At 38.5% G+C, this 13373-nt stretch overlaps 1 protein-coding gene across 1 annotated transcript; it reads left to right on the forward strand.

Moving 5' to 3' along the window:
- The first annotated feature begins 2215 nt into the window (after positions 1–2215).
- Positions 2216–12255, forward strand: TMEM176A (transmembrane protein 176A). The gene is made up of 7 exons (XM_003771765.4): positions 2216–2371; positions 3517–3741; positions 8264–8374; positions 9045–9101; positions 9347–9556; positions 10433–10564; positions 10893–12255. The coding sequence occupies exons 2-7, from the start codon at positions 3526–3528 to the stop codon at positions 10971–10973; spliced, it is 807 nt and encodes a 268-aa protein (XP_003771813.2). The 5' UTR covers positions 2216–2371; positions 3517–3525; the 3' UTR covers positions 10974–12255.
- Positions 12256–13373: the final 1118 nt, after the last annotated feature.

The raw sequence follows: 13373 nt of genomic DNA on the forward strand, positions 1-13373 counted from the left end.
CCTGGAGGTATTTGTACTTCACATGAATTAATTCACATGGGGTCTTTCTTCAGATCTTCTTGGGTTGTAGCCAGAGGGCCCCTCTTCTGTTCCAAGTCTTCTTGATTTTTCAGCAGTCTAAATTTGCCATGAGGCACAAATTTGTTCTATTTCTGGGGGAAATTTGGAGAGCTTGAAATTTACCAACCTACCCCACCGTCTTCCCAGAATCCCCCAAACTATTGTAAATTTAATGAAACAAATATGTTTATACTCCAACTGTTAATTTCAGTAAGACATTCTACTTTGATCATAAGTATCAATCAGCACAAGAAAACATTGACTAAGCCCACATAATGCAAGATAGGACAAATTAATATATAATTCTGTTATAATTTCCTCTCACATTTATCATGAGAATCATATACTTTTTTTTTTCAAGCTGGAGTGGATTTGAAAAACCATTCTGCAGCTTTCCTTATTCCACTTGTGTCTTTTTAGGGACTGGGCTAGGAAATGAGCCTGTTGGGCAGGAGAACCTGGCAGATTGGTGTGGTGATTGAAAGGAATTTCTTATGCCCAAAAGACAAAATTTGTCAATGTAGAATCATAGTTGGTCACAACCAGGAGAGATCAACCAGTGTCCATAGCATGCTCATTATCTTGTCCAACAGAGAGAATCAACTAAGAGGGTAACACATACAACCCATAATGACTTTTTAAAAATCCAGATCCAGGTGTACAGTTATGAAATAACAGGAAAAAAGGAAGAACAGGATCAAAGGGCACAGTTTATTTACTGAGTTTGGCAGGCTGAGTCATAATGTCCTGATGATGGAAGCCATTCTCCCTGTTTCCTTAACAGTAGAAGAGTAAACAAGACCCTAATGAGCATGTTCAATAATTATTTTCATTGACTTAAATTATTGGTCTGAGTGTTCCATCTTGATTCTAAACAAGACAGACCACCTACTAAACTTCAGGGATCCTGAGATCCCAATTCAGTGGCATTCCTCTTTCTGTGAGTACCTTAGTTGCATGCAGAGAAAAAAATCATTCCAAATAGCCAGACCCCAATTTTGATGGTGAATGTTTAACCTGAGGTCCCATAATGTCGCAACCACTTCAATTAAGTTACCCCAGACACACCACAGGGTCAAGGATTGTCAGCCCTCTCACATACAAACATACTCTTTCAACTGAAATTTTGAAATTCCATTTTGAAAAATTCTGAAATTGCAACCCTCCCATGTCTATCTAGGTTTTTATTTATATAAGGACTTCTTAAATTTCAATGTGTGTATGATAAAGTCCATGAACCTCCTCTCAAAATAATATTTTTAAATTCCTAAAGTAAGATACATAAGATTATAAAGGAAACTCATTGTAATGAAATTGAATTCTCAAAATAAGAAAGAAAAGGAAGGAAGGAAAAGAGAAAAAAAAGAAAGGAAAACAAAGTCATAGAACCCAGATGAAGATTCTCTTTTCTATTTGGAGAAAGGGATTTTCATGTGTATAATGTTTCCTACAAAATTTCCATTTTGTTAATTTGGTTTGTAAAGGATGAAAGAGCTAGAGAAGTCAGATGAGGTTAAAGGTGTATATCAATATGAGAGAGTTGGGGTTATGCTTAACACATCAGTCAAATAGTCCACACTGAAAGTCACAAATCAGTGACATTATCAGCTCTGAAAAACAATAAGACCTATGATTTTTAAATGCCACATCCACTGAAAAGATATCCAAATTTCACAAATGTAACCATTTCACAAAATCCTAGTCCTTTATTCTTTTCCTGTTGTAATCTCATTCCTTCTTTCTTACAATGATCCAAACTCCATCCATATCCCACCCACTTCACCCCCAACCCCACCCCACCTCAGGGTTAGTTTTTGCTCCTCCATAGTTTTCAGTCCTGTCCAACTCTTCATGCTCTTATTTGGGGTTTTCTTGGCAGAGATTCTAGACTGGTTTGCAAACTTGGCAAAAGCCTAGGTGTTTTCAGTTCTTACCATCTCTGCTCCCACTTCCCACACTGACTCCCTCTGGTTTCCAAGGTTTCATTGCTTTCCAAACAGGAAACAGAATCGGCTTGGCCTGGCCATGGCCCTGAGCCATTAAGCCTGGATATTCTATCTGGTCCTTTTTTCCCAATACACAAATCACAAGTCTTTAACCCAGCTCTGGCCCTGCCCTCTCTTCTGCTTTCCAAAGACACTCCTCCCTTCTTAGTCAGAATGTCTAGGCTCCTCCCATTTTTTACTTTGATTTCACTTCCTCCCGTTGCTCTTCCCGACGGGCTTTTACTCCATCAAATTTGTTTTCTCCACTCCACTCTTGTCTTCAACCTCATTCTCCCTTTCTGGTCAAGAAGGTTGGACCAAACAAGGTAAGAGAAACCATATTCCCCAAACTCTAGCTCTCTCATTTTCCCCAGCCCCACCCCAAGATTTCCCAGACGTAACCAATTCTCTAGTCTCTTATTCTATTCACCCAGAAATCCAAACTTCTCTATGTATTATTAGTTTTTACATGTTTACATGGAGGGGGGGAGGGAACATACTATTAGCAATTATATTTAAGAGAAAAAAAACAGGAGAGTAGATAGGAAGGACAGGTTCCCACATCCTATATTGAAGTCATCTTTTCCCATTTCCTCATTCAAATAAATGATTCTGGAAGCTTAAAGGAATCATGAACAGTAGTTTCAGTGAATAAATAAAAGGTTGCAATATCTCCCTTTACCAACTCCTCTCTTCTAGCACCAAAAAAATACAGGTTGTTTACTGGGCTTTATCCCTTAGCCTTGGGGAAATGAGCAGAGTAGAACAGCAGTGCCAAGAAAAGATAAAGAAAGTGAGGAATGAATTGGGGCTTTGACCTAGACAAAGATACTCAAGAGAAGGGAGAGGCATTTTGTGAACAGTGAGGTGTTCAGGTTGCTTCACTTCAAGTTTTTTACTGCTCCACCAACTGAGTACAGGGGCTTGGGAGAACCTGGAAGCTCTGCCCTCTAGCCTTGAACAATTCACTGTAGTATTTAGGATCTTGGCATTCTTATCTATAAAATGAGTTTAATAACACCTCTACCCTTCCACCCAACCCTGCCTGAGAATAGAAGAGATAATGGATCTGAAAATATTTGGTAAGGGATTATTAGCATTATTGGCATTTGAGTTGTAATGGAACTTGGACTGAGGAAGGTAGACCAAGTTTCTGAGGCTTCCAGAGAACACCAGTTTCTTATTCTATGGCCTGGTGTCCACCATCCAAACTTCCTCTGAGTCTGACCTCTTACATTACACCCTTATCCTCTATGCAGATGGGGATTGATTGTACAGGTGATTAGGGGAAGTTAATGGAGCCTACAAGATGCTTCTGCACATTTAAGGTGACTTTCAAGGGAAAAGCAAATCCAGAAGACCAGTCAAGGATGCTTTAGAAGTAGAAAGTCAAAACATTCCATTATAAAGGGAATCAGGTTAAATGAAGCTTTACCATGAGCCTTGATATCTTAATCTCACTTCCTCCTAGGCCTGAAAGATGATCCCCAACGAGATGAACATCAATGGGATTAAGATAAATGGGTTGGAAGCAGCTGGAACCTCCCAGCCACTTCACATCAATATCCATATCCACCAGGAGTCAGTTTTGCCTGAGCTTCTCAAGACTGGGAAAAACCTGTTGCAAATCTTTGTTAATTCTGCTGGCACTCTTGGGTCAAGTATAAAGAAGAGTCGGCTACAGTTGGCAATCTGGGTAAGTGAAGCAGCCCTCAAATAAGAGCAAAATTCATCATGAACAAGGGGTCTCAATGTCTAGGCAACAAAACATATAATCTCATTTTTCCTTCTAATCAGGAAAAAGTATTTTGTTGATATTCAAGTTACTACCATTATTACTATCCAGCTTCATGTTGAATATACTTTTTATCATTCTCTCCTGATCAATGTACAATTCCTAAAGAGATATACTTTTAGGGGCAGCTAGGTGGCAGCTGGTGGTGTTAGAGCACCGGCCCTGAAGTCAGGAGGATCCAAGTTTAAATTTGGTCTCAGATACTTCCTGGGCAAGTCATTTAACCCCAGTTGCCTCAGCAAAGAAAGAGACAGAGAGAGAGAGACTTTTAAAGAGATCATATTGGGCATAAATTCATTCTCTTATGACTTGCATTCCTTTTTTACCATCTTTTTCATTCTCTGTAACAAGGTGCTAAACTTTTTTTAATTGAAGAATACTAAATCACAGAAAAGGCCCCAAAAGGGAAAAAAAAGTTAGTTTAGATCTTCAGTATTAATGTCAGAGGAGACATTTAATAGATGAGACATTTAGGTGAAACTCATTAAAATTTTTTATTGAGAATGGGGAACTCAAATGGATATAATCTAATCAGTTTGGGTGCTCCTACCTTCAATGCAGAATGCAATCTATTTGTGCCTATTCATCCTATGTAACTCCTATATATGATTTCCCATGAATTTGGTAAAGGGTGTGCAATGAATAGTGGGCTTTGCCTTAGTTTCTCTTAACATTGTAAAGATACTAATGGAACAGATAAATTATCCACCTTCCCTCTTATAGTTTTATTTTCTCTAATGACGTCTTCTGCTCTATCTCCCCATTATAATTCCTCTAAGTGTCAAAGTGGATGGAGTTCGGGGCCTGGATTCAAGAAAAACTGAATTCAAATCCAGCCTCAGATATTTACTAGCTGTGTGACTCTGAGCAAGTCACTTAACTCTGTTTACCTCAATTTCCTCATCTGCAAAATGAGCTGGAGAAGAAAATGGCATACTAATATCTTTGCCAAGAAAACCCCAAATGGGGTCACAAAGCATTATACCTGAAACAAATGAATAACAAAATGTGGTGGTATTCTTTTATTCGGTTCTTTGGAAAATCCAGAACTCACAGGATGTGTTACAAAAGAAGAATTTTAAGGGACAAAAGGGAAAGTGAATGAGTACTTATTAAGTGTCTACTATCTGTCAAGTACTGAGCTAGCATTTTACAAATATTTTATGTGATCCTCACAACCTTGAGAGGGAGGTGCTATTCGCCATTTTATAACTGAGGAAACTGAGGGTCATGCTAGATTTGAACTCAGGTCTTTAGGACTTCAGTGTTCTATCCACTGAACTACCTAGCTGCCTGGGGACCTCTTATGACTCACTGCCCATAGAAAAATATCTGTATAATGTTAGTGTTTAAAGGATGGGCCTTTGATTTAGGGAAAAATCTGGCATCATTAAAAGGACATGATTACTCAAAGACAATTCAAAATAAAGACCATAATAAATTATGTTTTGGATATGTTGATTTTGACATGCCTGCGGAACATCCCAGTGAAGATATCAAATAGACAGTTTGAGATATGGTACCAGAGCTTAGGAGAAAGAAGATGGCTAGATATATAGAAATGGTAGATATCTGCACAGAAATGAATAGTTGAATTGACAAAAGATCACCAAGAACAGAATTACAGAGGGAAGAGGGGAGGATTCAGATTCAACCCTTAGCATACATCCACACATAGAAGGTGAAATATGGAAGATGAACCTAAGCAAAACAAACTCTAAAAAAATACAAAATATTCACAACCCTTTTTGGAGGAAGCAAAGCATGGGAATACAAGGTTGCTGACTATACATAAAGGTAAGGATCTGGCTCAACCACATATTCTCTACCACTACTCTACTCCCAAAGACAAAATAGCAGTATGATGGCATGGAAAATCACTCAGCTGTGTTATCAGGAAATCTAGTTTGTCTGACATTAGACAACTTCCCAGGACTTCAATTTCCTCTTTTTATTTACTTTGTTTAAATCTTATGAAGTCATAAAATATTAGATGGAAAACTCCCCTTAGTTACCTAGACTTGGAGAAGAGTAGCTTAGCATTGATGAGGGAAAAAAATTATGTGACCATGGGATTATTCTATCAGTTTCTCAGCTCCATTCAGGAAGAAATAATGTCTTTATAAGCTGTTTCTTCCCCCCACCCCCATCTTAGCACCTTACATAGAATACTACACATATTAGGAGTGAAATGTGTTTTTCTTTAATTGAAATGAGTTTAACTTAGTTGAATGTTAATTCCCCCTTTCCTGGTTTCATTTTATATCCAACTGTAATCACAAAGGAAAATTCAAGATCATCATTATCCCTCACAAGGAATCAATTTTATCCAGAGTTCACATATGCCCAATTCACACCCCAATGAACAGGTGATCACTACACTCACTATTCCCTTCCCTCAGCTAACATTTTTACACAAGTGATATCAGATTAAAATTAACATAAGAGCAGGCTTATTACTGTGATGAGCTTGAAGTTTGAATAGAATCTGAATCAATAGACTTTTAAAAGCATATCTATTGTGCTTTTGCAACTGGGGAAGAGTGGTACACTGTGTGTGTGTGTGTGTGTGTGTGTGTGTGTGTGTGTGTGTAAGAAAGATAGAAACAAAGAGTCTGAAACTTCGTTATCACCAACTACAAGAATCAGCTGTTTCTATCCACTATCTACTTTTCTGGGTCACTGATCAACAATGATTTATCTGACAAAATGATAGGCCAACACAATTATTATGATCTATTTTAACAAGGTTAGGGTTGACCCTTCTATGTGCATCCTATGTTGGGTGACCCTCTCTTTTCTTGACAAGGTATTGGATCATTTTCCTTCTTCATTAATATCTAAGATTCTAAGACAATCAAGTGATATCTTCTGATATTTCCTCATTAATCACTAAAATTCCAAAACCTTTCTCATCAATTAATCATTCATTTTTACTTGTTTATTAAATAAACTGAAGGAAGCTTTTCCCCCCATAAGCTTTTACTCATTTCTCCTTTTATCAAGCCCATAATTTTCTAGGTTTAAATATCAACATTACTGGCCATATAATTTATTAACAGTAAAATAGACAGTAAAACAAAGACAAATAATTATTTGCAAAGTATCAGCTATAAGAAAAATCACAGCTAAAGACTTCTAGGAATCTAGAGGCTAGACCTGTAGCCTCACTGCAAGTACTGACATCTCCTCAGTTCTGGAAAAGGTTCCATTCTCTGGATGCCAATTAAAATCTCTTCTCAAGAATTCTCTTCATGTTTCTTGACAAGAATTAAAAACAGTTCTCTCAGGAAAGAAGTTCTCTTAGTCCTTTCTTTTGGTTTTCTCACAGTTTTTCTTAAGTCAAAACAGCTCAAAATCTCTCCAGAATGATAGTTAAAGTCTTAACCTCTCCCAGAGACTTCTCAAAGAATGAGAGTTAAACTGTAACTATCCAAGATTCCATTGTCTCTTAAAGTAGCAACACCTGGAGGGGATACTTTTTTTTAATAGTATTTTGTTTATTCCCCAGTTAAATGTCAAGAAAAATTTTAGCATTCATTTCTGAGATTTTTGAGTTCCAAATTTTTCTCCCTCTTTTCCTCCTCTCCCTCTTCCAAAGATGGTAGGCATGTTGTTGTACTTTACATATGTGCTATGATGTAAAACTTATTTCTATATTAATCAGAATTGTGAAGGGAGAAACAGATCAAAAGGGGAGAAAAAAAAACAAGAAAGAATAAAGTGGAAAAATATGCTTTGATGTATATTCAGAATCCATCTATTTTTTATCTGTTTATGGATAGAATTTTCTTTTGTGAGTTCTTTGTACTTGTCTTAGATCTCTGGTTGCTGAGAAGAACTGAGTCAAACATAGTTCATCTGTTGATACTTTGTACATTTTCCTGGTCTGCTTATTTCACTTTGCATCAGTTTATAAAAGACTTCCCAGGTTATTTTTGAAATCTGCCTGTTTATCATTTCTTATTACACACTATTCCATTACATTCATCTACCATAGCTTGTTCAGTTATTCCCCAATTTATGGGCATCCCCTCAGTTTCCAATATTTTGTCACCATGAAAAGGGCTACTATAAATATTTTTGCATGTGTAGGTTCTTTTCCCTCTTCTATGATCTCTGGGATACAAACCTAGTCGGAGTATTGCAGGGTCAGAGATTATGCACAAGTTAATTGTTAAAGTAACAATATCTATAGTCTCTGTGAGAGAAGTTATTGAAGTTGGTGTTACATTATAAACAGTTCTGGCTTTCCTTTATAAATTCCTACTTTCCCTTACAACCATAAGTAATGACTATCCCATCACCCATCTCATCTCAGCCCTTTCCTTAGCCTGGAAATTAGGAGCAAGAAAATTGTCTCTTAAAATTTGAGCTATATGAAGGAGATTGATTGTGGGGGATGGATGTCTTTGTCTCACAGACTGCACAAATAATATTGGGAGTCATGAGTGGAGCCTTAGGAGTCTTCTTCTACATGGGCCCCTTCTTTGAACTACAGTATTCTGGAGCTGCTTTCTGGACTGGAGCTGTGGTGAGTACAGTAAGAAGGGAGGGAGAGGGAAGACAAATGAATCTCAGAGAGGAACATCATTAACAACACTTTTTAGCATCTATAATGGCCTGGCTCTGTGCTAGATATTGTAAAAGATGCAAATAAATAAAAGCTTCAATGTCTTTCCTCAGGGAGTTTATCATCTAGCTGAAGAAATAGGATATGGAAATAATAAGCTCCAATAGAGCAAAAACCATGACTTATGCATCTTTGTTCCTTGTACGTTATAAATGTTTGATAAGTGTACTAAATGAATGAATTAAAAGGAAAGTAATAAGTCAAGGAATATTTTACTGTGTTATAGATCATCAGTGCTATAAGGAGACCACCCTTCTGTGGGTTGGGGTAGTCAGAAAAAGCTTCATGTATTTAACTTTGAAGAAAAATGGCATTTTGATCTCAAACTTCTCAGATTCAGATTTCTAGGTTCACACAGATCTCTTCCATATTTATCATGCTAACCTTTTTCTTTACATAGAAGAGAAACCAAACCCCCTATGCAATAGCCCTATTGTAGCAAGTTGCTTATACTGGGCAGGAAGAGGAGAAAGAAGAATTGAAGGGGTGAGGGCAGGAGAGCCTTAAGGAAAGGTTATGGCAGAAGACAATAGAAGGGAAATTTGTTTTTTATATCTTTTATCTTCTCCAGGCTATCTCCACTGGGGTTGTTGCTATCATTCAAGAGAAACGGAGAGGTACATGGTGGGTAAGTGTCTGTCCTACCCTTGACTCAATACATTTCCTCATGTTCTGGTTAAAAGGTAACCCTCAAGCTCTTCCATGCCATCTTCTTAAATCACCTCTACAAACCTTTGCCTTTGAATCATGGAGTCTTTAGTGAGCTACAAAGATAGGAATGGAAGAACTTAACCCTTTCCACACCAAACTGATCCGTAGAAGTACTAAGCAAAGACCTAACTAGGCGTGCCCCCTGTCTTCTCTTCTCCCTAGGTCTTCCTGAAAATCCTATTCACTCTGGCAACTATTTGTACTTCCATTGCTGCCATTGTCATTTGTGTTACTGACATGGGATACTCATTCTACTACACATATGATCTATGTGATAAAAATAGAGGATGGTCCTCTCAGTCCTTCATTACTCCAGATCCACAGGAAGCCTGGAGGATAAGTCAGTGCAAGAACTACATGAACATGTTTCAGGTGAGCATACATTTTAGTATGATGGGAGGAATGAGCAAATGTAGTGGATAATCAGAACTATAGCTAGACCAAGGGAGCCTGGGCTTTGCGCAGTTGCATGGGATGGGGAATTAGCAGCTAGGACAAATGTAAAGGGTCCTTGCTAAGTGATTTTTAGCCTTCTAACAAATAATCTATGACAAGGCCTAGGTCATAAGGCAACCTGATGGTGGAATACAAAGGGTGCTATGGATGCAGGTGCTGATTCAGGAGGGCACTGACTGAACTTTTCACAAGAGTTCTTAAGCAAGAGCCTAAACTCTGGCCCAGCCAAGATATGGAAGGAAATGCATAGTCCCAGTCCACAGAGCCCATCACCTTAGTGTCAGAGTCAAGAGTACATTCCTCACAACATCTATCCTGTGAGGCTTTTTTTTCCCACATTTTTTTGAAGATATTTTTGTCGTTATTTTATTGATGAGGAAACTGAGTCTCAGAGAAGTAAGGGGGCTTGTCCAAGATCATATAGCTAGTAAGCAAAAAGTCAGGACAATAGAGAAGCACAATTATTCTTCAAATCAACTATGTAAAGTAGAAAAGGCATCAGATGAGGGATTCTAAGAGCTGGAAGGAAGCTTAACACCTTCCATGTCACAGGTAAGGAAACTAGAGTTCTGAGAGAAAAAAATGATATGATCAAAGTGCCATAGCTAGTTAGTGATGGAACTAAGCCCCAAACTGAAGTCTCTGAATCTCTGCCTTATACCACTGTTGGCAATGATGGTAGGGCAAAGTGGACAGACAATGTATGATGATGAGACCAGTGAGAATGAAGACATGTTAAGCAAGCATGGTGGCAAGAACGGAGTTACAGCTGCCTTTGCATTCTATCACCAGAACCTGTCAAAAGGAATCAAGATCATGACACTACTTGTCTGGATCACACTGTTGGTCATGACTCTGTCCCCTATAGTGTTCACTCTTTTGCACTCATGCTGTTGTCGCCAAAAGAACTTGCCACCTGAAGAGGTAAGATCTTAGGGTGGGGGCCATAGAGTGGGAGGAGAGCAGCCATAGAAAGGAAATTTTTGAGGAGACAGAAAGCCTATCTAATTTCATAATCAAACAAAGTATGTTCATCAGATGAGTGGGACCAGGGTTTTCCCTCTAATACATAATTCTAGAGATGTTCTAGTGATTAGTTTGAACCCTAAGTATTCGGATACAGTGGCAGGGGTTTCTTTGGATTTGGAGAACCCTAGATCCAGGTTTACACACCCCTAGTAAAAGAACCTTACTTTTAACTCTCCCCCTATATAGATCTAACCTCTAATCTTTTTGCCTCCTCTATATTTAGGATGTTAATGAGAAGAAACCACTTGAAGGAGATTTGAGCTTTGCATCCCCTACCAATTTGGTAGAGGCCTGTGAGGCCTGAGCTTCAGCTGGGCTAGCTTGTTCTGAAATAATCTGTTATTCTCCTTTATATATACATATATCCTGATGTCACTTCTCAGCACTTCAGCCTGATTGCAGATAGTAATAGCACTCATCCTGCTTCTTTCCACAATTTGTGGGCATTCCATGCATATCCTCCCAGCTTTGGCAATAATCTGATAATAAAATCATGACTGAAGTACTGGGACCTGCCTTTTTGTCCAGTCCCTTTATATTCCTCTGTCTTCTTATTTCCACCAAAGGACTTTTCCAAAGTCTGAAGGGAGATAGAATCGAACCCAAAGGAGTGGACAGGCTCCAATCTCTTGATTCCTTCCAAGTGTTCATGGAGCCATAAATAATATGTTGGAAGAATCTAGAGCTTTGGCTAGAAGTGGGAAATGCTGCCATTAAGTGAGAGCAATAATATAGCTGATTATAGCTACAGCTGAGGCCAAGGAGAAAGATAGCTGAGGGAAGAACCTAGGAAAAATTTTAGAGAAGTAGAGAGCAACTAATAAAGCAAAAGTATTTCAGGGAAGGAAATGGAATTGGAAACAAGCCTTGCTCTTCTTTCCTGTCCCTTCACCTCTAACCTTCTCCCCCATCATACCATCAAAACCTTGTGCCCCTCACCCACACAGCCATCTAAATTGCTAAATATTCTGGGATCCTAGCCAGAAAACATCTCTGCTCCTCTGTGTAAGAGCCAGACTCAAGGATATTCCCTATCCCCACTCACCCAGCACAATCTTCTGGACAGTATAGTTCAGAATGAATTAACCCTTACCATAACACTCAATCTTACTACCCAAAGCAGTGATCTCTTCGGTATATACAAAGTGAGCCATATGATAGGATCAGCCAAAGAGACAAGACAGAACAAAGGAGCAGCTGCTTGGTATTGCTCTGTAGCCAACTTAACCTGTCTACTTGAGTCACTATGTTTTTCAGAGGGTGACAATTAATGTGTCCTTGAGAATCAAGTCAGCTAGAAGATAGGAACCAGTCAGTCTGCAACAGATTGATAAACTGTTCGTGCAGCTGGGACCCTTTCAGATAAGCAGAGCATCTTCTGTCCCTATTCCCACGTGCCCAAGCCCTCCTGCTCCCTCGTTTCCCCTTTCCTACTGTTCCTTTCCTCTTCCCATGGCAATCTCATTTAGGAAGAGATTGTCCTCCACTCCTCCCATGAGATTTCCCCTTTTTATACTCACAAATATTCAAGTTTTCACCAAGCTTGCAAACTTCTTTCTCTTGTAATAAATTATTATTCATATCTTGTGGAGTTGTGATTTCTGGTTCATAGTGGTATAATTATAAACAGCACTGATATAAAGTTAAGAATCTGTGTTCTAATATTGACTTGATTACTCACTAGCTATAGGACTTTCAGCAAGTCACCTCTAAGATGCACTGTAAAGTAAGAGAGTTGGATCAAATCAACTCTAATATACCTTTGTACTGAAAATCACATTATCTCCTTCCTTTCTTTCTCCTCCCTGAGAACAGAATCTTTCCCCAAGAAGAGTGGTTCTCTTCTGCCATTATATTCTGCCATTCTCTTCTGTACTGTTGACACCACAAAGGGATAGACCTGGGCAGCTAGGGTAGAATGCTGGACATATATTCCTGAATTCAAAACATGTTCAAACTAAGAAATCATTGGAATTGTGTTTAATGAGATTGTGGTCTCAAGGACATCACTTAGGTTTTGTTAATTGCAGAGTCCCCTGACTTTAAAACTTATAGAGGATTGGCTTTTGCAAAGTCAACTGAAAAATGTCCTTAATCCCTTGAAGTTATCCCAAATGCCTTAAAGCAAGAAACATGTTAGCTGCCTTCTGGGGCCCAACTTGCCAGTTAAAGTGGGAGTTGGGATATGAATTGTGCAGAGCGAAGTGAACTATAAAATGACTATCCATCAGTCCTGTTAGCTGTTTCATCTCTTTATATAAACATTAGCTTCAACCTCCTGGGAAAATATGTCGTGACAACTTCTCATTTAAGTTTTCTGTCATTGTTTACTTGGGAATCACTGTGTTGAGCATTTACTATTAAGGAGCTAAAGCTGCCCCATACCTGATTTTTGAAATACATTGAGCATCTTCCTGTATTCTACTCTGTGGAGTCTCTGGAATAGACCAAAGCCTAATCTAAAAAGTTTTCCCCAGTGCTCTGCAATAAGGGTATAAAGAATGTAAGAAATTTGTCTTTAGAGATTAGGTTTCCTCAGGACTGAATGTGGTTGCATACACATCTGAGTCCAAAGCAGAGAGTCCTTTTAGTTTCAGTCAGTCAACAAGCAATAATTAAGTACTTATTTGCCAGGCACTAAGCTAAACAGTGGAAATATAAATGGAAGCAAAAAGGACAGAACCTACCTTCAGGGAGTTTATAT

Source organism: Sarcophilus harrisii, chromosome 5, assembly GCF_902635505.1.
Source record: "Sarcophilus harrisii chromosome 5, mSarHar1.11, whole genome shotgun sequence".
In the NCBI taxonomy this organism is placed as follows: domain Eukaryota; kingdom Metazoa; phylum Chordata; class Mammalia; order Dasyuromorphia; family Dasyuridae; genus Sarcophilus; species Sarcophilus harrisii.